Raw genomic sequence first — 27,821 nt, 5'->3', positions numbered from 1 at the left:
GGATCCTCAAATGCAACGACCACCTAAGCAAGATACATCAGCACTGAAACGTGAACCGGTCAACCGTTATGGTATTGCTGCATAGCATACAGGCATTTTGATGGAATGTTTCGATCTTTGCGAGGGATGATTGATGTAGATTTGGAGAGAGAGAGTATAAGCGTAGCAGGAAACGAGATATTTATACTTGTCTCATTCACTAACATCGGCAGTTGATGGCGTCATGTTTTCACCCCCTGTATGCATGCCCCTCCTTTCAGCTCACTCGAGACTCACGGCTAGATCCAATCAAACCTTCTTCCAGTTGACTTTTGTATCTCTGTAGAATGATGTGTCTGTGCGCTACGTGGGGGTACTTCAGCTCTTGGCAGATGTGCCTCCTCGGACGGGAAAGATCAACGTGTGTTGTTAAAACCTGGGACTTTTTTTGTCTACTCAATCCCACCAAGGGAAGGCGGGGAGTAGGGCTTGTGCTTTATTAACTGGATTTCAACGTATTTTATTTACTACCAGAGAATACGGGCTCCTCTCATAGAGCTATGATATGCGATATCCTTCGACAAATTCCTATGTGATCGTCATGGTAGTTGACAAGTGTATACGCTCCTTGCACAGCAAGCTTTTTCATGACATATAATCGCCAACATAGCATATAGGTGTCACTGCACAGCCCCTGCCTAACTTTGCGTGAAAACTGGGGCTTCTTCACCCGGACTCTCGAACACATTGCGCCAATATTCCGACACGCGATCGCAGATCCCAGACTTGCCCTTCCAAGACTCGAATACATGCTCCAAGTTACAGCTAACCCATTTAATCTCCTCCCAATAGCTCTTCTCTGCGTCGAACCCAAACCGTTCCAATGTTTTCTCAGCGACAAGCCACGCTCTCCCATCGCTACCATCCGGCTTCAACGTCGGTGCGGTCTCCCACTGGTTGCCGAACAGGTGCTCTGCGGGGTTAAACTTGGGATAATGCGCATGGACGAAGAACACCCGAGGCGCCTTCGCCACCGATAGATCTTTAACCCGCCATTTCCCTTCGCTGGTCAATCGGTAATCCTCGGTCGGGTCCGCTTGAACCATGGCAGATCCTGAAATACCGCCGTCTGGCTTCGCGTGGCCGACAGCAGATACCTTCTCACTGACTGTATAGAACGGCTCGCCCATGGCAGCTGCGGCTTGGGTGAAGGTTTCCTTGTCCCCTTCTCCCGGGGCGCCTTGTGAAAGTAACATGAAATAGTGCGACGGCCCATAATAGTTGTAATAAGCAGCCAGAAGCAACGTCAAGAAGTGAGTTTTCTTCGAGATAAGAAACACCCCCGTCTCCGAGGAAGCCCGCTCCGTCATCGATGGAACGGACTGTCGAGATACATTATAGTACAGAGGGGAGGCCGTCGAAGCCCAGAAGTCGGGCCATGTGACGAGACCAGTCGAGGCAAACGGCTCGTTCTGCAATAGCGACTCGGGCTCATAAAGCGGGAAGCCATCGGAGTCCATCCAGATGACATTCTCGAACGAAGAAAACAACACAGCAAAAATCTTCAATTGGTAGTGGGCGATCTCCTGGGTGGAGTAGCTGCGGCTGGCCTCGATGTCCGAGAGAATAACGCATTTTGCGTTATATTGGGGAAGGATGTCTGCACAGATCGTGGCCTCATATTCCGTTTCGTCCTTAACGAAGAGCTCCACAGGTAGAGTTGAGCCCGTCCGTCGGAGCATGCGCAATGACGTGACAAACAGCGGAAGGTAGGATTTCCCGGCGCTGGACACAATGCCGCTGGTTCCGGGGTTATAGGCTCTATCTATATTTGAGGCTCTTATTGCATCCAAGAAGCTGTCATGCGCCCTCTGCAGCGGCCCTTGGATGCGCTCGGAATTGGTAATCAGGTCCGGCCGAGACACGCCTTTTACAGCATTAAAGGGTATTGCTCCGGAGCTGTCGTCTCTCTCTGGAGGAGGGCATTCCGGGGCATGGTCCTCCAACAGGGAGCTGAGTTGTTGCCACAAAAGTGTTTGTTGCGCTTGGAGTGATGAGGCCTCAATAGCTTCAGCGAATTCCACATCTGCTTTCCAGTACAGGTGTAGGGAGTAGAAGATCAAGAATGCGCTCAGTGCCAAAATCCCGATTTTGTATCGAACACTGGGGTGCATGATGCCGAATGGTGAGATTGCCGCTGGAAATAGGCTCTCAGGTTGAGGTGGGGCCGGGCTCACCGGCAAGATGGCAAACTGGCCAGAACAAGAGACAGGGTTGACTAACAAAAGCACCTGGGTGTGTCGGTCCTACAGATTCTGCAGAGTAAAAATGGGACACAACCATTCCTGCTTGGTAACGGCTCGTTAGTCGCGGACGATCGATCATTCAGGTGCCACCGGTGGTCTGTAGCCGCGTCAGCGCCGGTTCTTGACGCGGATATGACACTAGTCCGTGCCAAGTTCGATGGGCATAAGCGGGTCATTAGAGATGTTTCAGCCATGGGTCTCCTCCGCTTAGTGTCGTTGGGTGGGGAATTGAACCGCAATACCCTAAGTTAATATCCATCACCGACTTTTACTGCGCAGTAGGCGCAAGGAGCGACTTATGGAGTAACTTTTGGATCCTTCACACCGGTTAGCTAGTCAACTGATTGGGAGCCGCTGGTGTAGTATAGAGGACATAATTTCAGATAGACAGAAACGCGGACCGGGACGACGGTCTTCGTCATGTAATCCATTCAATCAATAGCACGTCCTAGTCGCAAAGGTTGCACGCGGATGCGCTCTAGTGGTTTGAACATGCCTGGATAGGTTCTTGTTAGATAAAGATAGAGATCGTTTAGCAAACCATGCAGGTTTCAGAAAGCAAGATGTCTTCGCCTGATCAACGGCAGCCAGGGCTCGGCACCTGACTCGGGAAATTCCCGCAGAAGCTGATCTCGGACAGGATTACCTCATCCCGTCCGATTGGTTGGCGCCTTCATGCCCCAGAACGATCGTCTCTCGAACGAGTCAAGTATTCTCGACAGTTGGGGTCAAAACCGCTGTCACCCCCTTATACTGTGTACTCTGTGATTCTTTTTCGAACCCTGATGTCAAGGTATACTAGTCCAGCATAGGAAGGTAGCACAGCTATTGCGTTTCATCATGTTGTACTGTATGGTATTCCGGTACTATGTTACCTATATAGATTACACAGGTACATGCAATCTTGGAATGTCTGACTCTTGAAGACGGAGAGATGCGGCAATAATAGGCCAGTTTCAACCCGTGGACACCTCACTGTATACCAATCATATCAATCCAACAAGTCACTTCATTCTCATGAATATGGCTATTACTCGTCTTGGCTCCTGATCCGAATATCAGCTCGAGGAAAAGAGTTTCCATCTTGATCAACCGCTGACTTCCAACTATCGTCAAGTGCTTCCTTGAAGTCGTCTTCACTAATGCTGGCGGATGTGTCCACACTAGACAGAATAATCTGGTTAACCAAGGGGCTAATTTTCGTTTATCATCAATTGATAATCGTGGTAGAACGTACATCACGATATACCACGGAGGGAAAATCCTTGGACTTGGGGAATATCGAGCTTCCTTTAACTCGATACCGCGTCCGGACAATGCAGTCCGGATAACATCGATGACGGGACCTTCACTGTATTTAGGGAACTCGTTAGGTAATATTATCTCTAAGATCTATAATTGCTTGCTTGGTAATATACTCACGTGGCTCCTGTACGGCCGAGAAGTTCGCCTTTGGGGGCCTCTAGGGTGGAAACTTGTATACGCTAGACCGATATATAGTCAGTCTGATATGATATCGCCATTTGCGTATAGTACTAGAAGGATATAGAAAACTGGTCTAATTGTTTATGGTCAGCAAAAATTCCAAAACCAATCGTATATATCTGGGTTTTACGTACAGCCATTTTTGTATTTGTCCGGGTTTTCTAGAATAACAGAACGCAGTATCGGATGGAATAGAAAGAAAAGAAGAACTTGCTACCATCAAGGAAGGATATATATAGTCTTTACCTATCCCAGAAAAAAGCCATAACGAGAGCGCAAGGGCCTTTTCGGCTCCCCCACCGCTATCATATCACGTTCAGCTGATCAATGTTAGTAACCTCTGATGAATTCAGGATAGGCGGGAAAAGTCCATATTCATCTCTGCTCAGCTCTCTTGCCTTCAGCCACACGGTCCAGACCTGAATATCGTAACCGAAATGCGCACAATGACCTCATGGTGTACGTTGATCGATGTTATTCGGCATTTTATGCCTTTCAGCCCCGCGTGTCCACATTTGGTGGGATGGGCGAGCCATCACCCGCAGACTCAGGCACCACTGGTCGGAATTTGTTGGGCACCACTGTGTGCCATAGTTAGTTCTATGGTATTACAAATAAACCGGGATATAGGATTGATCGTTATATCTTACTAGACAAAGAAGTCCGGGTCTTTTTTCCGAAATCTGTTTAGGGTCTGATCGATTTCTTAATACATTATTATATAACGGTTTTATAGAGTCTGTCGAAGTCTTACAGCCTACCGATAACAAATACCCATTGGTATTTCTCTCTACCAGATCATTTAGTAACCCGAAATGCCAACAGATACAAGACACGTGGGACTTGGACTCGACTGTTCAGCTGTAGTAGATCTGTCCGTTGGGGTTTGTGATGAGTCTGATAACCGAGAGGGGAGGACTGATATTGATTGGTGGACAGAGTGATCCGCTTGCGGGATACCTCGGGCTCTGTCGTTTGTCAAGGCGCTCTGCCTCCTCTGCATAAAGCTGTTCACACACATCACAGGTCCATCATCGTGAGTCTCTTAGATACCTCCTCCCTCGGCTTGTTCGACAGGCCTTCTCAGGTGGTGTGTGCTAAGTTTAACCTGCCTCTTTCCAACAGGGTCCAGTCAACAGTACTGCCCATTATGGCGGCAGGTTGGCTCAGGGCAACACATCATTCAATCCACCTCTCGCCAAACTGAGCATTGTCCAGGAGCCTGCTCAGTATCAATTTCAACATCTCTCTCTGTAGTTAAACATCCTTTTAATTACTCCCAATTTCCCTCTTTTACCTACATCCCGTGCAAGAGGCAAGTGACTATCCTCGATATAATTTAGAGATGTACAGAGTCTGAGCTTCTTGCCAAGAGGAAATAGATTTCCCCACATCAGATAGGGTTCCGGTCAATTTTGGTACCGTCAAAGCGTTTTTTAAGATCAACTGGTCCCCGTTTATTGTACAGATCCTCTGACGGTCCGGAGTAGTAACATCTGGTTACGGCGGATGTTTCGATAAATACTATTTTCAGTATTTTGATTGATCTTTCTTCCACTATGAATGCGGTACTTTAACCAGATTTTGCTCGGTATCTATTATCAGAACAGTTCGATTGTTCAGAACTAGTTAATTATCTTCTATTTGATCGTGTAATAAATACTAGACCATTCTCTGTATTAACTCGCACTTCCTTGTTCGGCTTTTCAGAAGAATCCTAGTTGACTAGTCTGGGATTGATACAAGGGGGTATAAAACTCCTCAAGTATATATTCGGGACCTGTGTCGTTCACCACAGAAGTCACCAGGGTAGCAAGGACTACATACACATTAATATATTATTTCGGTCATTGTATGGGTCAATACATTACCATCGAAATTCCCGGAATATCATTATTACGGTTATGTTCCCTATGTAGGCTAGTGCCTCTTGGCAGTACCGTTCGAAAAACAATCAAAGAGTATAAAGGGATGACTGTCCATGCTGAAATATAGTATGTTTCCTTCGAGAGGTGCTACACGCATGGCATGCAAAATATATATATATCGAGTCTCTTGATATTCTAGTAACGCTATGATTGACAAACCACGTCAAGTATCAAAAATATCCAATTCGTGGCAATGACACTGGAGATACAACGTACGATAATCTCGCAGATACAGAATTACCCAAGTATGTCGTGATGGGGAGCCAAAACAAAACAAAAAGTACTACTTGCGGGATCCGATCAAACAGTAGGTCGGCTTGGACCTTTCTAGTTTCGGTTAACCAACCGCAGTTACAGCGTCTAGATATAAGCCTAATCCATGAACAAAACCAGCAAGCTACGTATATAGCACGATGCATTTTGGAAAAGACAGATGCACCAGGGTTGAACTACACTGTCTTCATCGCTCTAGTCGATGCTTGACATCGGCTTGACAGTTTCCACCTCTCCTTATAGCAATAAGGGCCCATTGGACTGATCTACCGCTGGCTATTAGCCGAACATGGTGGAATATACCCATGGTATCTGTTTAGGAAACTGAATGCGAACTAACAGTGTTCTTGCTACTCGAAATAGAATATGGAGAATATATGGAGGTATCCTGAGCCATGGTATGTACATTCCGAGGGTAAATAAGTCCCGTATAACCGTATTCAACGGAGTCCAATCAGGCCTTGTAGATATAACAGTGTGATGACCCAGGAATACTGAAGAATAAAATCTGAAACTACACGGGGCTAAGCAGGATCAACATCGGAACTAACCTCGCCAGCTTCCGCTTAGTAACCACAAAATCGCCTTCCTACTAACTAGTGTGGGCCGTAGCAGGGAGGCATAATCTTTACCCTCCTTGATGCCGGTTAGCATGACCTTGGTAGCGCGACTTCCCCACACCTGGGTTGTACTGTGGGGGAAGGATTTCGTGTATACGAATGCACAAAGAGAGAAATCGATGGGCGAAGTAAGGGTATAGAGCTTGACTTGGTCCTATTGCAGGATATTCAACACTTGGAAAGGGCATAGCGTTGTAGAGAATGTAGGGAAGAAGGGATTATGTTTATAAGCCAAGGTTTTGTGGTAGATATGGGCCTGACTTTGGAGCACTAGATCATGCAGACTCCTGCATGGTCACATCTTCTGCATTCGCGACGCCTGTTTTCTCCACATCATCGGAAGGTCCGTTGTCTCTCCGGCGGTTGATGAGCATGGACGTGCATTCTGCTCACGTATAAAGCCACCCGTTGCACCTATGTAGAATGGAAACTTTTCAGGAATCAAGTCAGGTATCATCTGCTAAGGGGCATTGGTATCTGTTTTGGTAACCAACATCTTCATTACTCACTCTGGACATACAGACAAACACCCAATATGCTAGGGGAGATCTTGGACACAGTCCAAGGTAATCCTATGGGAGCCGTTGGTGGTCTACTCATCGGATCTCTGGGCATATTCTGGGTTGTACCTTTTCTATACAACCTTTTCTTCTCCCCGTTAAGAAACGTACCGGGTCCATTCTGGGCTCGCTTCACCATCCTCTGGGAACTTTGTCAGTTGATGAAAGGCCGCTCGCATGAAGAATATATCAGACTGCATAAGAAATATGGTCAGTACTGGCGAGCTGTTACAAACGAGCGGTGATATTAAGAATAGGCCATAGGTCCGGTGGTCCGTGTCAGCCCCAAGAGATACAGCGTCATCGACCCACAGGATGTGAAGAAGATATACGGCTTTGGCGCGGATTTTCCGAAGTCCGAATTCTATGACTCCTTAGGCAATCCAAAGAACATCTTCACAGTGCGGGATAACGAGGACCACAAAGACCGACGAAGGAAAGTTGCTTCCTTGTACACCATGTCGGCCATGGTAGCCTACGAAGACGCAGTCGATCGGATGACAACCCTCTGTATCAAGAAGATGAATGAGCTTGCAGCGAATCGAAAGTTGGTCTCCATACCCAAGTTCATGCAGTTCTATGCGTTCGATGTGATTGGGGAGATTACCGTAAGTCAGATATAATCAATTCCGTTGTGAGTCTGCTTCTTGGTGGGCAGTTTCCACTAACAGTTTGAATACAGTTTGACCAAAACTTCGGAATGATGGAAAACATGGGCGACACTCAAGGCATAATCAACGAGCTGCACACGATGAACAACACGATTGGCATCATGGGGTTATTACCGGAGTTACAGAGTACCTTCCGAGCAATACAGAGAGTCTTTTTACGTGGGACATCCACAGGTAAACTGACTGAATACATCTGGAGCCAATATTGGAAGCATCGCAACACCAACAGCGGCGCCAAGCAGAAGTCCCAATACGACACCTTTCTGCGAAAGGTACTTGAGTTGGAGGCTGCTCATAAAGTTGGAGTCAATAATGTCTTGGATTCCTGTGGATCGAACATCGGCGCTGGCTCGGACACAACTGGTCTCACGCTCGGCGCCGCTTTGTGGTACATCTACCGTAATCCTGACAAGCTGGCCAAGCTGCGTCATGAGGTTGACATAATGACGGCAGAAGGCCGCATTTCAGATCCAGTGACATATAAACAGGCCCAGGAGATGCCGTACCTCAACGCTGTCATCAAGGAAACCCTACGGGTGCATCCTGGTGTTGGGACGATATTGGCGAGAGTTGTACCAAAAGGAGGCATGACCCTTACTGGAGGGTACTATGTACCTGAAGGAGTTAAGCATCCCTCTACCCCATACTGGGAATCCTGCCTACAGCTATGCTAATTCTGATCACAATATTAGACACACATTGGCACGAATGCATGGCCCCTACACTACAGTGAGAAAGTCTATGGCCCTGACGCCGATCAATACCGACCCGAACGCTGGCTGGAGGACAAGCCGCAGCCTGATTACCGAGACTCGATGATGTTTGCGGTAAGTTGTGCACCCGATGATATTTTTGTTTAGCTGTCGTTTGGCGAGGATCGTTGAAACTGACATCAAGTCTTCGCACTCGTAGTTCGGCAGTGGGTCCCGAACCTGTATTGGTCGCAATATCAGCCTCTTGGAGATTACCAAGGTCTTGCCCCAGATTATCCGCAAATTTGATTTGAAGTTTGAGGAGAAGAAGGATCCGTGGGATGCGTGGTGTGCTTGGTTCGTGTACCCGAAGTACAAGTGCTGGATTGAACCACGGGAGCCTGTCGAAAGCTTAGCCTAGGGCTTTGGTCGAACCGGTTGGTGGACGAGAAAAACGTAGGTTTGAGAGTATATCTTCGATAACCATTCTTTTACCTTACCTCTTTACTGTTATTTTGTGTTTGTTGGTTCTATTTGTTTCAGATCATACAGTCACTTCGAGACAAGCTCTTTTTATGTTCATTTTGGAAGATAAGAGTTTCCTTCTTTCTCCTCAGTGATCATTCATAGCAACCGCACCTTCAGAGTTACATTGATGATACTACGTCTGCAGAAGCAAGACAGAGAGTTCTCGTATATTCCTAAAATATGTGTAATTTGGAAACTAAGTCCGGGCAGTGCTGGGTCAACGTAAAGCGGGAAAATCTATCCAGGATATACAAGGGAATACTATATATATGGGTAGTTGCACGAAGCAACGTATCATTAAGGAAGACAGTCAAGAGCTAAGAGAAAGAAAGATATAGAAATCAATGAAAACAACAACCAACGCTGAGTTCCGCCAACGTCGTAATGGATATCTAAGAAACGCCATTAAAAGTTCGTGACTGCATGTCGCCCATACCACGCCTGATTCATCTAGGTCATCCTCCGCCCAGTTAACACGATATCCAAGCATCTGCCTGACTCCCCTGTGGCAGCATACCCTAGACAAAATCAAAGGTTTATAGCTCGGCCTGGTGCATCCTAACAGTAACCCGATCCGCCGGACAGCTCGTGAGAGTGACACCATAGCGGATCTGCCGATTAGGGTAGACATCCTCAATGGAATCGAACCGCTGCAATAGGCGCACCAACACATAGCTGGTATTAATCAAGGCAAACTGCTGGCCGATGCAGGTTCTCGGCCCGCCGCTGAACGGGATGTGCTCCCAGATGACCTTGCGCCCGAACCACCGGTCGGGATTGAACTCATCGGCATCTTCGCCCCAGATATCTTTCCGGCGTTGCAAGACATAACTGCTAAACAGGACCGGTTGTCCCTTTTGGAGATACACTGGCGAGTTCCCATCCTTGCCGCCCCCGGTAGGCAATGTGGTGTCTTTGTTGGCACACCGGCGGTTGAAGGGTACGACTGGATGCAGACGCAAGGTCTCGTTTATGAAGTGTTGAAGGTACTGACAAGACTTGAGCGTGGAAAAGTTGATATCGCGCGGCTCGCTGTAGGCGCCGAATTGTTCGATGATTTCCGTGCGGAGTCTCTGGAAAATGTGTGGGTGGCGGGCGAGAAGAAGGACAGTCCAGCTGAGCAGTGAGGCGGTGGTATCACGTCCGGCTAACAGAACATTCAGACATTCGTCTCGTAGCTGAATGGGGTCCGTCGTTGTTTCGGTGAGAGCATCCAGGAAAACATAATGTTGTCCGCCTTCGCGGTCTGCGGGCTTCTCCGTTTGTTGGGCCCTTTGCAGGGCTGAGTGGACATATCCGTCGACGAGATTATGCACCACGCGGATGCATTTCCGAAACTCCTTGTTGTTAACGACCCAATATAGGCGCTCGAAGCGAAGTCTAGCAGCTAGGTACCATGAACAACGGTCAAAGCTGTTGAGAAAGCTATCCGACATCTCTCCGACGTCTTGTCCTAGGGCAGTTACCTGGCTGTCGCAGCTTTTGCCGAAAAGAAATTCCGTGGCCGAGTCGAGAGTCAAGCGGAAGAACAGCGTCTGGATGTCGACGTCAGATGTCCACCCATTTGATTGAGTTGGCATTGCTCTTAACGCATTCTGGACATGGCGTTCTTCCATCTCGAGGTTATTGATTTGGGTTCGCGTAAACTGGGGTCGTAGTAGTGATCTCGAATGGGACCAATCCGCACCGTCGGAGATAAACTAAGTACAAACGATGTGCGTATCAGCAATCTGGAGAGAAAGAAGAATAATAGCTAGGAATACTCACTATTCCACGACCAATCACAGGCGCTCCTGCGTTGCGGCGCATATCCCCCAAGCCAAAGTCATTGAATTGCGTCGCTAGCATGGCTTGGATGTTCTTGGGATCGACCGTGAAGAAGTTTTCTCGACCGGCCTGACGCACGCGAAAGGTAGAAACATATCTGTTGTGCCGACGGGAAAGTAAATCCACCCGTTTCTGTGATAGCTCGGGGAGAAGCTTGTCTCGATCCGCTTGCAATGCTTCGAGGAGGGTGGAGATGCCGAACGGATCCCGAGTCGGATATAACGGCGCCTCTCGGCAGTTTAAGCTGCGAGCCCTGTGTGCATGTCGCCACGCCGAGTAGAAGGAGAATAGCAGACGGGCCGCAACGATGGCGGCCACGAGAGCGGGGATGAACCACGTTTCCATTAGAGTTGTACGAGCGTCAGCCATGGTTCCGAGCTGATAAATGTAGGGTTTGGTTTCAGAGAATGATCAGCAAGACATGAATCAAGAGCCTAACATTGTACCCGAGATCAACTTATATATCATATAGTTATTGTTCCATGCTATAATTAGAAGCCACTCGACCGTGTTCTCTGACGTCCAAGAAGAGCGGATGATACCCATCGGCTCATGGAGCGCCTGAAAACTTTGCCTCGGCCATTCATGGAAAGCTTAGATGGGGCGGGCTTTACACAAATAGCCATTTGTGACATTGCATCACGGACAGTAGAAGCAGTAACAGACTGCGGTACAGTTGTTTAGGCTGATTCCGCTATGATAATATAACCGCTAAGCCTGCGAGGTACTTTGACCCACGGCCGCAGGTGGACCGGAGAATTATCGATCATATGTTTATAACAATGATATTGCGTAGGAGGGTGCCCTCATTGGCCTTCCGTGATGGGGATCTACATCAGCGCTACATTATACTTATTTTGGCGGTGTATAGCCGTTGCTGGATCCTGCTTGGCATCTCTGGGAGTCATCTCGGCGTTTCGGCAGTGCATACTCGAGGAACGGGTTCCTAAGGCGCCAAGTTTCACCTAGCCCTTTCGCGTAGGTTTACGGAAGGACAGCGATACCAACAGCTCTCGGCTCAAGTCTACTACCATGTCTGAGTCGTGGGGTCGAAACCCACGACGTGTGGTCAGATATCGATGCCAGATTATGTGCCCGAGGATAGTAGGAGTCAATGAGATGATCCGTTCAATAAGGGATAAATGAACAGTGGACTTGATAATATTTCACCGCTGCCAATTGCGGAGGGTCTGAGCATAGATTTCAAATCCAGGAGTCAGTCGTTCCCATGATACAATTCTGTGGGACTCGAGGGATAGGGCTTCGACCGATAAACTTCCCCACTATCCGGCTGGAAACCCAACGATAGGCCTGCAAGAAGGTCGCCAACATGACTGACTCGCTTCCATGTGGTTGGACAGAACGCAGCTGAGTCATGTATACGTGGCTATTTTTAACCGAGCAAACCGCATGGTGCATGCCAACGGATGGCCGCTGTGGACGGTCACTGGGCAAGGCAGACCGATCCGATGGGCAGCGAGTGCGGAGCCACTGAGTGTCCGGCCTGATCTACAAGTGGAGCCGGCACGTGGGGTCGAATTTCAGTGGAATGTGGTATAGAATATAGTTCATGTCTCATCAATCACTCCTGTCGACAGTGAGATTTGATGATGCGCCCCCAAAATAAGACACCAAGTCGTCGTTAGGGTGTGATAAGGTCAACCCACTCACCCGCGGTGGACACCACACTACAAGATAAAGTGTGGCATGGCGGCGATTGTTATTGGCAGTTGTGTAAAAATGCCTGCAGATGCTGTCAGCGACCGATTATCTCCGCGTGGATCCCTCAAATTGCCGCCGTGGAAGTATCTGGCTGAAGTGGAGCTACAGGTCCTGCAGGAGGCCTAACAATACCTATCGCTTAAAGCATCTATTCACAATTTGACAGCAAACATGTATATCTCTATTGAAATACTCTCCCGTGTCATCTGCAGCACGGCACTTTGCCGTCCCCTTTTCCATTTCTCATGCTGATATTGACCATTCCAAAGTCATCATGGCGGATACATCTTCTAGCACCATCTCTCCGCAGCCATCTGGGAAGGAGGCTGCCCTCCAGAAGACAGCTCCAGACACTTCCCGGCCTCGGGATGAGATCGCCGATTGGAAATGGAAAGGAAGTCTAGGCGTTGTCATGCTAACAACGGTCATCAATGGTTAGTTGAACATGGTCTCGAACCAACGCCCAGTTGCTGATTACCGTATTCTAGGATATGATGTGAGCAACGTGGCGAACATCCAGCCGCGACTATACGAGGCATTCGGTAACATTGAGCTCCTCCCATGGATCGGCCTGTCGTTCAGTTTAGCCGTCTTTGCCTTACTATCGTTTTCTCGGAAGATCCTCTACTGCTTCGACATGCAATGGATCTATATCATCAGTATCGTTGTCTTCATGGCCGGGGCTGCGGTCGCGGGAGCGGCCCATAATCTCTCCTCTGTCATTGTTGGGCGGACCATCATGGGTGTCGGCGGTTCCGTCATCTATCAGTCGTGAGTTATACTTCATCTCTGCCGCAAGTCCATATGGCCTGACCAGATTGCAGCAATCTGACCTTCGTCGCCGTCTTCGCCACTCCGGCTGAGACACCTCGTCTTTTTGGCCTCCTGGGTGCACTATGGGCTGCAGGCCTGGTCATCGGCGGCCCGATCGGGTCAGCCCTGGCCACCAACAGCAGCACGACCTGGCGATGGGCGTTTTATATGAACCTGCCATGGGCTGGCCTTGGTCTAGTTATGGCCTTTATCTGTATGCCTAGCAAATACCTAGGACCAGACATACCCGTATGGTCTCGCCTCACGAGAATCGACCCTATTGGCATTAGCATGAACATGGCGGCACCGGTACTGTTTGCCTTGGCCTTGGAGTTCTCCGGCCCCGTGTGGGCCTGGGGCTCTGCTGCATCGATCGCAGTGTGGGTAGTCTTCGGCGTCGTGATGGTCGGGTGGATCGTCCAACAATACTGGTGCATTGGCACCACTCCCGACGAACGTGCCATTCCCGTCCACTTGCTAAGTCGCCTGGATTTACTGCCGCTGTGGATCGCATCCGGATGCGCAGGGGCATCATACGCCGTGACGCTGTACTACACTCCGCTCTTCTTTGCCTTCGCTCGCGGCCACAGTGCTTTACAACAGACTGTCCGCCTGCTCCCTTTCGTCCTAGTCTTCATCGCAGTAGTCATGCTCGTTGGCGCGCTCCTGCCGGTCTTCGGCCGCTACAACATCATCTACATCATCGCCGGCACAGTCACCATCGCCGGAGGCGCAGCAATGGCCGCAACACTCAGCCCCAATGTTCCAGAATCGCAGGTGCTAGGTCTAGAAGCTCTTATCGGAGTCGGACTCGGATGTTCATACCAACACGGCGTTGGTGTCTCTAATGTCATCAATAAAAACCTGCGCGATAAGGTAGACAGTGTTGTCCTGTTCAACCTGTCGCAGATGGGCGGTATTACGATTATTCTTTCTGTAGCGGGGTCGATCTTCCAGAATGTGGGATTCAATCTCTTGACAGATGCCGTTGGGAGTAATGGGTACTCCGAAGAGGATCTGCGAGAGGCTTTGGCTGGTGTGTCGTCCGCTGTGTGGGAATCTGGGGATCCAGAGGTGCTCGCGCGTGGGGTTGAGGCTGTGGCGAATGTGCTTGCTCGGGAGTTCTATCTCGTTGTTGCTGGTGGAGCGCTTTGCTTGGTGTGTGGGTTGGCGATGAGGTGGGAGAAGTTGGATTATGGGAAGGGCAAGGAAAAGGGAAAAGGCACGGGGTCTGAGGCTTGAGTAGGTAACAGGGTTTCTACCGGAAGTACGGTGTTGGAAGTTTAGGTTCGCTCTACATATATGTTAATGGTTAATGAGAGTCTATTAACTCAGTTGCTAGACTAGCTATACTATTTGTCCCCTTTAATATCATAATCCTCATTATGAAACGAATTAGATTCCCACCTGTGGGTATACTATCGTAGAAATGGAGCATATGGAGGTATCTCCAAGTTTTGTGCAAAGGTCCTTTGAAAGCCCCGACACAGCTAACATCACGCCACGAGAGGTACCTCCACAGTAGGGTTCTGGCGTGTATGATGATGGCTGAGCCTCTGGAATGGGCAGTCAAAGAAACTCAGGGGGTGGCGCTCGGACATGGTGAATTATGGGTATCTGAAGAAAGATCCTGCAACAGGGTGACAAAAGCCCAGTGGCTCATCTTGTCCGCCAGCATTGCAATACCTTGCTGTGCCATTCTGGTTTTTATTTAGCACATTGCAATGATATCGGCGAGAGCTATTCACTACTGAACGCCCTGAGCCGTCAGATATTGTACTGCGATACATGCGGTAAAACAATGGGCGGCTCGGCAGTGAGCATTCCAGATATCGATCTGATAGTCCCAGGCCGTGGTAGCCTTCACAAAGGCATTGTGTCAGTGAATCAATATACAGTCGCTTCGAAAATCCTTTACTTTAGAAAGGCTGGCTGCAGTCCCAGTGATCATTCTACTCCACACTGGGGGCTTGATCCCATCTCAAATATTATTGGACAGGGACGAAGTTCCGATGCTATCAAGAGGACCAGTATTGGGTTTGTCATATTTTGCTTGACGAAAGGGACACCAAGAAAGATACGTGGCATTCCGAAGCAGCTTTCCTATGATTGTTAGACGGGAGGTGCGAAAGGTACAATAGCTGGGAAAAATCCTTGATTGTACTCCGTAGAATCGTTCGTCTTAGCAATAGCTCGGCGGACCACTAGCACTTGCAGATCCCCTACTGGTGGTGTTCCCTTTTGCAAGGAACACTACCCCGTCAGGCCTTGCGGCTGTAAGGGATAGAAAACTTTGCCGGGCACACCCCAAATGCAGAGATGGACCCGTCGGGCGATGTATCTAATATGATCTATAAATCCCCTATGATCGTAGGATGTGTCGGTAATCTGGCCGTAATGTACACAGAGCTTGAATACGCATCGCATGGGACTAGGCCCGCCGCAAGGCAAGGTATAAATTGAATAGCAGGTTCCCATCACGTCCCTGGTGAATGGTGATAGGGCACAGATACGCGAAAATGGTTTTGCCAGCAGTTCCCGGAGGCCTAGCCGGTGGTGCTCCGTTTGGGCTGGACAAGCTCCTAGGTCTAACTGGGATGGATATAACGAAGCTAGTCAATCTCGCTTTTGCCATTGGGGCGGGACTAACCTTCCTGAATTATCTGTCCAGATCGATGTTAAGCTATGTCGACTGTTTCACCACCAGTGTCCGTCTTGATCATGATAACCCCGTATATCAACTCGTCTTGCAGTGGGTAACAGACCGTCATCTCCCAAGCCCTAGACTCTGGGCAATGCGGGCCAAAAGCGGTGACCCAAGCTTAGTGGAGGAGGAAGCATTGCTTAGGTCGATGAAGGGTAGGGGGTTCGAGAATCAAGGCAAATTTATTAGTTACCGAAAACTTGTGGAGCAACCGGTGATCAAGCTACAGCCTCATACGGGCAAGCATCTCTTTCGCTACAATGGCAAATGGGTTTTGTTCCGCCATACCGTCGCATCTGAGAATCAATATCGCAGCTGATGAAAGAGCGCTGCTACATCCAACTTGAATGTGTCGGCTCATGCGTTAATGCCTTACAAGGTCTGCTTTAGGAAGCACAATCGTACAATCTGGACAAAACGATGACAACGACTACGGTGTACCAGCCAACCTGTAGTTCTGACTCTGCCGGGCGATGGTCAAGGTACAGCACCCAACCGTCTCGTAACATCTCCACCGTCATCTTTGACAGAAAGAACAAGGATGAATTACTCAACGACATCAATGAGTATTTGCATCCACGCACGCGCCGGTGGTATTCAGACCATGGAATTCCCTACCGACGAGGATATCTGTTTTCCGGGGCGCCCGGAATGGGAAAGACAAGTCTGGCTTCCGCCCTCGGCGGCCTGTTTGGACTGAACGTCTACGTGCTGAGCCTTTTGGGCCCAAAGAGGAACGAATCAAAGTTGATGAAACTCATGTCCGACATCCCCTCCCGGTGCATTGTCCTCCTGGAAAACGTTGACGCAGCCGGACTCGGCCGGAGGAGTCTAAGGGGTGAACAAATCCAGCCTGGAGATTTCTCAGAGGCTCAGTTATATACGCCGCCCGCCTCAGGCGCTCAGACACCGGTCAATACAATCTCGCTGTCGGGGCTGCTCAATGCGATCGACGGGGTGTCGGCGCAAGAAGGATGAATCCTGATCATGACCACTAACCCACCGGAAAGTCTCGACGCCGCGCTTATTAGACCGGGGAGAGTAGACATGCACGTGGACTTTCAGCTCCCCTCAGTGGAGCAGATGCGGGAGCTGTTTGTCAATATGTACAGTGATGTCCCGACTGACGTGTCCAAGGATACCAAGGACCCCGCGCCAAGTCTAGATGCATTGGCGACGACCTTTGCGTCGTCGATCCCTGAAAAGTCGGCCAGCCTGGCGCGACTTCAGGGCTATCTGCTGCAATACAAGAAGTGCCCACAAGAGGCAAGCAGCGGTGCCGCGGAATGGGTGAAACAGAATAGCACTCTGTGAGCCATTAAAGGGAAAGAATGCCATTATTCGCGTTCTTGCCCGAGATCCGCCGCCTCCTGGAGCCTTATCCACTGTGGATGGGACACAATATCGGCCAATGAAATCCAATCCATGGAAGTAAACGACCACGTCGGATAGGTCACAATGCGCGCCAGAGACGCTCTCAAAACTTGCATCTAGGATCAGCATGATCCAGAACAGGTCAGACAGCTACGAATTTAGGAAAGCCTTGAGACCTACTACCAAGAGTACTCCTCTGTCTTGGCCCTACGCCTGAAGCAGCCATCACGGCATACGCAACGATTTAACCACTCTCTTCTGTACTCGGATTTGTTACAGCTTCTTGACTATGCGCCCTTATCTTCCTCCAGGCCGACACCCGGAATGGACAAAGCGATGATAAATTGACTGGATAATAGCATAACCAGAGAAACCCAGTCATAATTGAAGTCATATTTCATAGTTTTGCCCTCCAAGTCACCCCCCACTTATGCTAACAATGCCTCTGCCAGTCTAGCGTCCCCTAGTGTTATATATTAGCGCGCGAAAGCCGTTTGTATTTCCAGATGAGAATAACTACCCGGATGCAAAGCAGCAAAAGCTAGACCCTGGACTGCAATCAAAGGTGAAGCTGTACGATTTTCTTAGTTTCTGACGGCAGCGAGTATCCTCCTAGTGTCAAGGAGTGGTACTTACACGAACTTAAAACAACGTAGCCGTCCTCCGTACGCAATCGTTCCACAGTATTCCCCTGAGAGCGCCCTTCCCCGCGGAACCAATATACGGGCTTAGCTCCGAGGCTTTGATCTTCTATCATGTCACGGCCTAGAATCCAGCCTCCCGAACTCAGCACTCCATCAGCTAAGTTGAAGATGGCGGCAGCATCGCGACTTCCAAAGATAGCCTGGACACGATCTTCCGTGTTGGAATCATCAGCCTGGCTTATAAAGGCCTCCCCAATGCATATAAAAAAAGGATGGTCAAAGGTGTCAGTCATTGTATGTAATCGTATGGTTGAAGTGGGTTGTGTAGGAGGGGAAGATTGGGGATAGGAAGAGGGACGTGGAAGTCCCGCTATTTATAAACCGCCAGCGCACCCCGCCTCTAGTGAGAGCACGAGGAATTGCCGGCCGATAGATTGGCTCTTTAGAGAGCTGTAAATACGTACGTGGAGGGCCCGCAGTGATTCCATAATATCAGGTAGAGCGTCAAAGACATGAGGTTATTACCCGATGGTAATTTCGTCGAGTGGGATTGATTGGGACTCGATACACCCCACAGGTTTCTTAGCTAATGCACGCAAGACGTGTACACACGATCTTCATTTTCTATAATGCGGTCAGGTGGGATGGGAAGCACTCAGATAGCCACAACATTCAAGGAAGCAAGATGACATAGTCTTCCCTGGCAGTGGGATCTGGGCAACGCAGGCTATATGAGGGCGACGAGTAGGTAGCTGATGGCTCCTGATACACGCTTCTACATATATAGGTCCTGTCTCGACATCTTACATGCCTCCCAAAATTTGGCTGGCTGACCCGTGCCCATCAGCAACTCTTTGTTAAAACCGAAGAGAAGGGACCTGTTCTAGGGGAGCCTCGTAACAAGTGAGCTTTAACGGATCCATACTCCTTTCCCGACATCCACGGGAATGATGTAGATAGACGTACACCAGGGGAGTGAAGGCCCTGGGGTACCAGAATCATAGCCAATACTAGATGGAAGCATGACGAGCCATGCAGGAAGTACACCACGTCGAACGAAGCCTCGATATAATGTGAATGCATCCGAGGCAAAAAGTCATAGAGATGCTTTGCCTGAGCTCTGATAGATGATGACTCGGATAGAAAGATGCAATCTTGCAAGGCACTATGAAACATGCATTTATCGTTCACGGTCAAATTGGCGTTGCAATATGAATACCTTGATAGTCAAAGTAAGAAATGTTTGCCGCGCTATGCTATTAGGTATGAGTGGGTACGCCTGGACCTTTCTCATGACAAACTAAAGACTGCGTGGGGCACATAGTTTGATATGGTTTGGGCGAGGCCTGCGCGGAAACTATATGATATAAGTTCAATTCTTCGGTTGCTACAGTGCACCATTGCATCGCGGAAGGTACAACGACAGGCAGACCCAGGGAGCTTTGTTATTTTTATCATTACCTCCAGATACGTATGGTAGGATGGAATTCTGAATGCAACAGTCCACTCACACGTTTTCTTTTCCACCAAGTCTAGCACTGCAGGTTTAGCGAGGGCTTTGGTAGGGTTACAAAGGAAAAGTGTTATGGGACAAAGGATAGTCTCCACCAGCGCTGGAGCCCCTGGGCTTTTCTTTCCTACGAGCTATATACACCATGTCCTACCTGAAACAACACTATAGCAGACACATCATCCCCCAGCAGTTCCATTCCTTTGTGAAACGACCACCCAAAGCATGCCCCACTTGGTCTGAGGAGGTGCACCAGGTGGTACGCACTGATGAGTCGGGGATGGCGTCGCGAATGCCAAATACAGATAACAGGATTTTTAAATTATATAGAAATGTCGAGAAAAAAAGATCAAGTGTTAATTAACCAGCAAGCTTTTGTGAAAACCTTCATATTCAGATCTCGTACCTACTCTCATGTGCCCTTCGGGGAGGGGCGGGATTCGGACGGGATTCAAATCCAAATTCCCCGACCAACTCGGATTGTTACATGCCCTTTCACAATGACGACCAAGTAGTGATCAGGACACCCGTTTAACCTATTGCAGTATACATATAATGACACAATGCCCTAGATTACCCTCTCACGGAGAATAATGGCACTGTTGTGTAGGTTAAGCAGGTGGAAAGTGCCCTATATCAAGAATGTCCTGTGGAGGTCTTATCGCCACGATGGAAAGTATACAGATGCTGAGGAAATGTATATGTGGAATATTCTAGCGATCGTCAGGAATCGGCTGTGCTATGTACATACATATCACAGTCAGCCAGTATAGAGCAGATAGGAAGTGCCTAGTTCATTTCATCGTGGTATAATGTTGCCTGTGGTTATTAGTTAAGGCCAAAATTGCCCTAACCTAGTCATCTTTGTTATTTTATATCAAGGCCATCCTTCTACCACTAGTAACACAGCAGAGAACTAGATCCAGATAGTGGACGTCATAAAATTTATTCGTCGACTCTGCACTCGGATTTCGGACTTGAAAGCCGACTCGGAAGCGCTGGACGCTAAGTGCCGACACCAACCCTTAAGTATCTGCAACTCCTTTAAACAGATTCTCTTTTCCCAAGTTTCAATCCATATCATCACTCAGGACATCATGGCATTTCTCTATCAGATGCTAGGAAGCAAAGTGTGGCCGCCCCGCGACACGAAACCCGATCTGACTGGGCGGACTCTACTCATTACTGGCGCAGTATGCTTCCCTACAGAGCCACCTAACGCAAATAGGGAACTAACAAATAGTCTTTATCTAGAACTCTGGCCTGGGGTATGAATCAGTGATCAAATTTGTTCATGCTCCGCCAAAAGAATCATCATCGGTGTACGGTCGGTCGAGAAGGGCGAGGAAGCCAAAAGAGCGATCCTAGCCCAAACACACCCGAATAATGTCACCATCGACGTCTACTATCTAGATATGCTGGACTACGCTTCTATTGAGGCTTTTGCGTCGCGCGTCAATTGGGAGGTGGATCTCCTAGACTATGTTGTCCTTAATGCCGGCATTAGCCCCCATGCCTACAAGGAATCAGCCTATGGATTCGAATCGCTTTGCAGGTTAATCTGGTCTCAACGACACTTTTAGCCTTACTCCTGCTACCCAAGCTATTGTCGAGCAAGAAGGACGACTTCACCCCGGTGCTTGAATTAGTGGGGTCCGGCACTCACCAGCGAATTCCACAACTGCTGCCGGACACTGATAACCCGGAGCAAGATATCCTAGAGGTTTACAACTCAGAAGCCTCATTCCAGGCCTTTGGGTTTATTCAGCAATACTCACTAACAAAGCTCTTTCTCATGTATGTACAGTGGCACCTTGTGAAACTTGTGAATGATGATGCTGGGTCACCTCGAGTATACGTCGTTGTTGTTGGCCCAGGCCCGACTCAGTCTGCACTGGCAAGGGACTTTCAAGATAAATCGCTCGGAGTCCGTCTCGCGGTCAACACTCTGAACCTGATGTCGAAAACAGCTGAGCAGGGCGCAAGGACATATCTTAGTGGTCTTATGCTTGGCGAGCAAGGCCACGGGCAGTTTTGGCAATGGGACTCAATCAATAAGTATGTATTAGGTGCGAGGCATAGTTTCTGAGGGGCTAGACCGCTAACTGGAGTGCACAACAGGCCTGCGAAGTGGTGTTCGGACCCGAATGCTATTGTGCGATCGGAGCGAGTGTGGGCTGGCGTGCTTGCTGCTCTTGAAAAGGACCTTCCTGGAACTCGAAAGCTTGTAGCAGGAGTAAAGGATGGGCTGTCTGCTGATTGAAAGGCGCCGGTCCTGAGGCATTGACAACGACAAGGGGTAGACTGCTTTTATTTGGGTGCAGAACCAGTGTACATGATTGAGGAAATATAAATTATATCACTGCAGAAATGCCGAGTTACATGTCATGGGCCATTGTGTGAATTAGTGTATCGACCTTTGGAATTGAGATGTACGTCTGTCGTTCTGAAAAGGCTTATCGGTGTTTGCCGGCTGGGCTTCTCGAAAAAATACTATGAACATGTCTCCCACCAGTGCACTGTGTCCACCAAGTGTTTCACTAATATATTTTTGTAAGTCTCCACCCTGCTCGGATTGGAACTTCATTCTTTCGGCCACCGTCTTGCTTGAAGACTGTTTAATATGCTCGAAGAAGCTGACATGGCACAGCACTTAAGCATAAGGATAAGCTAGGAAACCAATTTATGCAAGAGTTTCATTTGTAAAATCCGCCACCTTAGCAACGAGACCCTCCATCCATGTGAGATGAGGCGAGTGTCCGGAAGGCGCTCGATAAACAGTAAACTGGTTGCCTGCCTGGGTTTGAAGCGCGATCATTCCCTCCTGATACTCCTTGGGCAGAGTCAAGTCATCCTCCAGCACCAGGTATGCACATGGCAGGGCTGAGTACGCATCGTTTTTAAGCCTGTCAGTATTGACGGGGGACGCAGTGAGAGTAGCTGTCCATTTTGCCGCAGACTCCGCGTCAAGACCATTGAAAAAAAAGCGAGGGGCTTCGACCGGAGTTCCGAGACCCTTGACGCCGTGTTTCTAGGTGTGTTTAGCTTCTGATCAATCTTTTGTCCTCATCTGACACATACGTGGAATTTCATAAACGGTGGAGTGAAGACCGTGCCGTCTTTCGGTTGGAAAAAACTATGAATGGACTCGCCGACAGGGACAACGAAAGCCCCCATGTAGAATATGCCGATCAGGCCTCCCTTTTTGCCCTCGGTCTGACGATATGTGGCTTGCAATTCTGGTATGGCGGCCTGGGTCGCAACCCAGCCACCGGATGAATGTGCCACCAACAGGACGAGTTTCCCGTCTTGGTTAACTAGCTTGTCTAGAAGTTCGACCACAATACTGACATCGTCTGTGTCAGTAGGATAGCCCTCGGCTGGAGGCCCGAGGTCGAAATCCGGATGATTTACATCCCCGACGTTGAGCCTGCTGAGATCACACGTTGGCCGGTGAGGACAGTAGGCTTCAAATCCTTGGGCCTGCAATTGCTCCATGAAGGGCTCATACGGAGCAGGGCTATGATAGGAGCCATGACAGACAATAATTGCAGGCTTCATCCTAATGGCTATGAGAAATATCAATGCGGGAAGGTTAGGGCTTGGCGGGGGCGAGTATGGCTGTAAGGTTCGAGAGGCTACTACCGGACGAAAGAAACATGGCGAGGTATTTATATTGGCACCAAGAGTCGTAGGTATGCGTGGGGGCCAAGAAAGTGCGCTTGCAAACTGCGGCCTTGCAGGGATGAAGTAGCCGTTCTTTGTTAACACATAGCCACTGGGTGTCAAAAGGTTAGCTGATAGAGCCTTGCCCTAAGTTACATATGAACAGGGATAAGCCAACGTATCCTGGGCCATTGCGCCGCGATACAGGGGTTCACATAATTGTAGGTGGATCGCTCCATGGGCTAAGTCCGATAGCGCATCTTTCCCTCCAATCAACCGTGCATAAACGTCTTGGTTCACTACCCACTTGTTGTTCTTTGTTGAGGCTACTGATAAAGTCCTGGGCTGTATTGGTCTCCAGCCCCCGAACGGCCCAAGCGCCTGCCGTGGGAGGAACATCCTATCTCGATAATAGTATTATAGACTCATAATTGAGGCCTGCCGGTAGTGTTGGATGGACTGCTGGTTCCTACTGGGAGAGACAATTATGGCCATGCGGCTCCTAATTCGAGATTCGCCTCTAATTAATTGGTAATATTCAACCCCTAGAAACATAGCCTGGATGCCAATTCAGTCACGGTGTTGTCTCAACATTCAAGGTAGTTTCCCCTGCTGGAGCGCTGGAATGAGCAATACACGAAGAAAAATGAGAAGGAAATACATTATGATCATGAATAAAGGCACAGCAAACAGGCCGCAGATGAATGGGAGACGAAACAAAGGAAGGGCCCGGAGGGGCATCCAGGTTAGAGTATACCCGACAGCCAGAAAAGAGTTGACTGAATGAATTTGAAGTTGAGCGTTACCTTACCACCCTTCCCCTTCATTTATAACTCAAACACGTCAGGAAACCCTCCTTGATAGACTTTATCTCTACAATAATCCGTCGCCGACTGCGTAGCCCTTGAGATGTCAGGTATAGCTGGTCAAGACCATAGTAGGCACATTGCCAGTCGAGCGCATCGAGGTCCGGCAGTTCATCCTTTTCCAACAGGAGCTCCTTCCTGAATCTTGTACGCCAATAGAAACCGGGGACTTTAGGGGCCCAAGAGGGAAACATCAGCATCAACTGTTGGATCTCACTGCATTCGGGAAGGTAGTCCATAATCTGCATAATAAGCTCTGGCGGAAGAGGACGGGCCGTCCTCGATTTAATCCCAGATCGCAAGCGCATGCTATATGTGAACAACGATTGCCTAGATCCTCGGCTAAATGGCATACCTGGGGATACGTATAACCGATCGAAGCCATCATCTGACCGCTCTTTGTTCCTCAGCTGGCGATGTAGTTCTTGTTCTTGCGCAAGAAAGTCTCGAAGATCAGGAAGGCTCAGAGGATCTGTCAGGGGGATGGTAAATTTAGAGCGTTGACGGAATCCTCTCACCCAAATCTCAGAGCCTGCGAAATTACTGGTTTCTGCTGTGTTGGGAATAAACTTTGCCCAACGGCCCTTAGTCCGTAATGCCCATGGCAGAGCATGCGTGAAGTCCTTCAGATGAGCCTTGATCAGGTTTGCATCCAGAAGACGCGTCGTCAACACCCAACACCCCTCATGAATAGCATATCCATAGGCTCCCGTTCCACGGTCCATCTTGTGTGGCCTTTCTAATAGGTACGCCTCTGTGAGCTTTATACCCATTCTCTGCCTCAAAGGGAGGCAGATATAAAACTGGTCGCTGGCCTCCGGTACCTGTATTAGGCCATTGTGATAATCACTAACCATGCCAACCCCACTGAGATAGATTCTATTCGTCGATGCCTCATAGATAACTAGTTCAGGTCAGATGCGATGGATCATATAACAAGGGATTGCCAAACACACTCGCCCGATAAAACCATGTCCACAGCCAAGGGTTACGGAAATGCACATTCTGCAAATCAGAGGTTTGGCCGCTCAGGTAGCCTTGTTTCTTGAGACATGCTCTCCACTCGACAGATTCTCTAAATATGCTCTCTGCACTTGTCAGCCAGTCTACCTCCCCCGAACTTGGCCCAATCCATTCTCCGCATATAGCGCAGAGCCCAAGATTGCGACCTGGGGTGGGTTGTAGTGATCCAAATGGAGCCATCTATTGCAGTTTGTGATTGTTTGGATGAGGTTGATAGTCACTGGATTGAGAAGGATATGTGTGATGTGGCGCAGGCAGAGCCTCTTAAGTGATCTCACTACCAGTCCAATCATCATCATACGATAAGGATGACGGAACTGTGTGACAGTATAAGTTTTGCGGTGACAAGATCTGTCGGCTCATGAGGCTTGTTAGTCCGCGGTTCCCTGGTAGGTCTTCCACTTGCGGCTCGATGTAAAATTACTCTTCCCATCTTAACATGTAGTCCTCTTCGATTAAAAGTTGGCTCATTCATTTCCCTTCTACTATTTGATGAATCTAACATAGTTTCCTACACTCTGGGAACTGTGGGCTAACACGATATATCATTGGTAACAAGCCTTCCCTGATGCAATATAGACGGTCTAAATAGGTATATCGTGGTCTACTACAATTGTACGAGAGCAGTCATGAAGGGTTTACATGTCAGTGATTTTGTTTGTCTGGTCCTCAAGTGACTAAACTGGCTATCAACCATGTCTGTGAATATAGCATTTTCTTGCAATGTAGACTTGAGATGTGCCTGTAATAATGTAGTCAGTCCCATAGCCTTGTTTGGCGATTTGCATGACTGAACCTATGTGTGACTCACAGCCCCTGACGTATGTATTGCTTATTCCTCTTCTGCCTGACAGGGTCGAGTTTCATTACTTTACCTCTCGACTTGTAAATGTATGAAACCTCTGCTGAAAACGAAAAGGTAGGAGAACAGCGCAAAGCAACCGGAAACTGATAAACAACACTGACCATCAAAAACAGGCCAGAGGCACCTTCTTACTTCTCTTCCCACCTTTGATAGGTAGACGACAAGAAGCCAACTTCACCTGAGTCAATCTATATACGTGTGGATCATCCAGCTCAATCACGCTCCACCCCTAAGCACTCTAGTCCCTTTCAGGGTCCTTAACCTACGAGTGGTAGCTTCTGATATTATCAGGATTCATCCTTCAGTTTCACAATGCCGGTACCTTGCTGGTGGTACACCACAGGAGGTAAATCAGAAGGCGAATATGTCAGTGCATGTAGAGGGGATGCTCCTGCCAGCAAGCTTAGCTTTTGGGAGAGAGGCTCCGGCAGGAAGATTATAACAGCATTCAAAGTGAAGTGGGTCAATGGGCAGGAGTCGGAAACCTACGGATATACACGTGGTGCTACCGTCAAGATTGTTCAACTCAGGTACGGTGAGTTTTTCCAGTCGGTGACACAGTATTGGACCATGGAAGGAAAGGATCAGTGCTTCAGTGGCTGGAAGGGGACCACCAACTTGGGCCGGGGGGTCAAGGTTGGTTACACATGGGGAGATGCGCATGCCTATGAGCTCCCGCATCTCTACAGCAGGTTTTGCATGGGTTTCGGGGCTCATCTGAACAGAAAGAAATCTCTGCTTAACGTGGGTGGTGTCTTTTTCTTGCAGGACATAGAGCTCGCCGTTATCAAAATGAACTATGTTACTGTACCCAACGTGGAGATTCAATCCGTGTTGGTCGAGACCACCACGGACGAGAACGACCGTGAGGCCCCCTTAGAGGTTCTGTGGAGTAAAGCAGTTGAATTAACCAACAAGGTTACTACACCCAAAACATTCATCGAGAAATTAAGCGTCCCAACAGTTGTGTTGGGCAAGGCTTTTGGAATCAGCCCCAAAAACAGCACCGGCTGCATAGACACCGAAGATATCAGCGACTCCACCTCTTACACGATGAAAACCAGTACCGAATTGTCGCGGTCCTACGAAGTTCCAGCCGGTCGAAAGTACCGTAGGACCGTGGTGTACTCCAAAGGCACTTTCAAAGTTCAATTCCGTCCCCAATACAGCCTAACTCTAGATTCAGGGGAGATAATGAACTGGCCTGAAGGCCCGGTTCAGGACGCCTTCGTTGTTGTCTCAGGAAACTTGCATATACGGATTGCGGACATTACCGACGATGCCCAGGAGTCTCCCATTGATCCGCCTCCCTACCTTGAATGATCTGTTCTGCCTTCTATCAGGCAGCCCGAGCTACCTTGCTACTGTGGCTATTTAAACATTAATATTCGGCTTGCTTACCCAAATGTGCTGCTCTTATGTGTCCATCTTAGCAATCCTAGTGAATCTTGCTTCTATTTAGCCTCAAAAACACAACAATAATAGCATGCTCCTCTCGTGTGTAAAGAGTATGAAATATGAGAAATCATGGTACACTGTCTGTAACAATATAGACTTACCATGTCAGATTCTTCTGACTATTGGCAGTCTATTAGGGGCCACAGACGAGCTTCTTCTAAATATGTAGTGGGAACTTATTCTCCTATTTCACGGAGCCCTGTCCTGCATGTTGAACTATTTATGCATAGCTACAATGCTGATCCTGCCCATTAATGGGTGTATTATGTTCCATCTGCTGTATATCTCCATTTTTGGTTTCGTGGTT

At 48.7% G+C, this 27,821-nt stretch overlaps 10 protein-coding genes across 10 annotated transcripts; 6 read left to right on the top strand and 4 right to left on the bottom strand.

The window, feature by feature from the left end:
* Positions 1-677: 677 nt before the first annotated feature.
* Positions 678-2,153, bottom strand: ABOM_000806 (alpha-mannosyltransferase; the record flags this gene model as incomplete). Its single annotated transcript, XM_022527936.1, has 1 exon — positions 678-2,153. One exon carries the CDS (start codon positions 2,151-2,153, stop codon positions 678-680), a length of 1,476 nt encoding a protein of 491 aa, XP_022394525.1.
* Positions 2,154-7,126: 4,973 nt separating this feature from the next.
* Positions 7,127-8,935, top strand: ABOM_000805 (cytochrome P450; the record flags this gene model as incomplete). The annotated part of the gene is made up of 5 exons (XM_022527935.1): positions 7,127-7,361; positions 7,416-7,759; positions 7,834-8,433; positions 8,515-8,649; positions 8,735-8,935. 5 exons carry the CDS (start codon positions 7,127-7,129, stop codon positions 8,933-8,935), a joined length of 1,515 nt encoding a protein of 504 aa, XP_022394526.1.
* Positions 8,936-9,578: 643 nt separating this feature from the next.
* ABOM_000804 (cytochrome P450) lies at positions 9,579-11,238 on the bottom strand (the record flags this gene model as incomplete). The annotated part of the gene is made up of 2 exons (XM_022527934.1): positions 9,579-10,742; positions 10,810-11,238. 2 exons carry the CDS (start codon positions 11,236-11,238, stop codon positions 9,579-9,581), a joined length of 1,593 nt encoding a protein of 530 aa, XP_022394527.1.
* Positions 11,239-12,865: 1,627 nt separating this feature from the next.
* On the top strand, positions 12,866-14,646 carry ABOM_000803 (efflux pump antibiotic resistance protein; the record flags this gene model as incomplete). The annotated part of the gene is made up of 3 exons (XM_022527933.1): positions 12,866-13,025; positions 13,080-13,362; positions 13,416-14,646. 3 exons carry the CDS (start codon positions 12,866-12,868, stop codon positions 14,644-14,646), a joined length of 1,674 nt encoding a protein of 557 aa, XP_022394528.1.
* A 1,277-nt stretch (positions 14,647-15,923) lies between these two features.
* ABOM_000802 (uncharacterized protein) lies at positions 15,924-16,427 on the top strand (the record flags this gene model as incomplete). Its single annotated transcript, XM_022527932.1, has 1 exon — positions 15,924-16,427. One exon carries the CDS (start codon positions 15,924-15,926, stop codon positions 16,425-16,427), a length of 504 nt encoding a protein of 167 aa, XP_022394529.1.
* A 101-nt stretch (positions 16,428-16,528) lies between these two features.
* ABOM_000801 (uncharacterized protein) lies at positions 16,529-17,422 on the top strand (the record flags this gene model as incomplete). The annotated part of the gene is made up of 2 exons (XM_022527931.1): positions 16,529-17,067; positions 17,119-17,422. 2 exons carry the CDS (start codon positions 16,529-16,531, stop codon positions 17,420-17,422), a joined length of 843 nt encoding a protein of 280 aa, XP_022394530.1.
* A 488-nt stretch (positions 17,423-17,910) lies between these two features.
* Positions 17,911-18,419, bottom strand: ABOM_000800 (uncharacterized protein; the record flags this gene model as incomplete). Its single annotated transcript, XM_022527930.1, has 3 exons — positions 17,911-17,945; positions 18,003-18,053; positions 18,119-18,419. The coding sequence occupies 3 exons, from the start codon at positions 18,417-18,419 to the stop codon at positions 17,911-17,913; spliced, it is 387 nt and encodes a 128-aa protein (XP_022394531.1).
* A 2,314-nt stretch (positions 18,420-20,733) lies between these two features.
* Positions 20,734-21,899, top strand: ABOM_000799 (putative short-chain dehydrogenases/reductase; the record flags this gene model as incomplete). Its single annotated transcript, XM_022527929.1, has 5 exons — positions 20,734-20,829; positions 20,891-20,904; positions 20,946-21,090; positions 21,144-21,694; positions 21,758-21,899. The coding sequence occupies 5 exons, from the start codon at positions 20,734-20,736 to the stop codon at positions 21,897-21,899; spliced, it is 948 nt and encodes a 315-aa protein (XP_022394567.1).
* A 420-nt stretch (positions 21,900-22,319) lies between these two features.
* ABOM_000798 (alpha/beta hydrolase) lies at positions 22,320-23,197 on the bottom strand (the record flags this gene model as incomplete). The annotated part of the gene is made up of 2 exons (XM_022527928.1): positions 22,320-22,667; positions 22,718-23,197. 2 exons carry the CDS (start codon positions 23,195-23,197, stop codon positions 22,320-22,322), a joined length of 828 nt encoding a protein of 275 aa, XP_022394568.1.
* A 3,171-nt stretch (positions 23,198-26,368) lies between these two features.
* Positions 26,369-27,379, top strand: ABOM_000797 (uncharacterized protein; the record flags this gene model as incomplete). Its single annotated transcript, XM_022527927.1, has 1 exon — positions 26,369-27,379. One exon carries the CDS (start codon positions 26,369-26,371, stop codon positions 27,377-27,379), a length of 1,011 nt encoding a protein of 336 aa, XP_022394573.1.
* Between the last annotated feature and the right edge of the window lie 442 nt (positions 27,380-27,821).

Source organism: Aspergillus bombycis (assembly GCF_001792695.1).
Source record: "Aspergillus bombycis strain NRRL26010 chromosome Unknown contig00002, whole genome shotgun sequence".
Classification (NCBI taxonomy): domain Eukaryota; kingdom Fungi; phylum Ascomycota; class Eurotiomycetes; order Eurotiales; family Aspergillaceae; genus Aspergillus; species Aspergillus bombycis.
The sequence above is the reverse complement of the archived record's forward strand: the minus strand, read 5'-3'. Positions and strand labels throughout refer to the sequence as shown.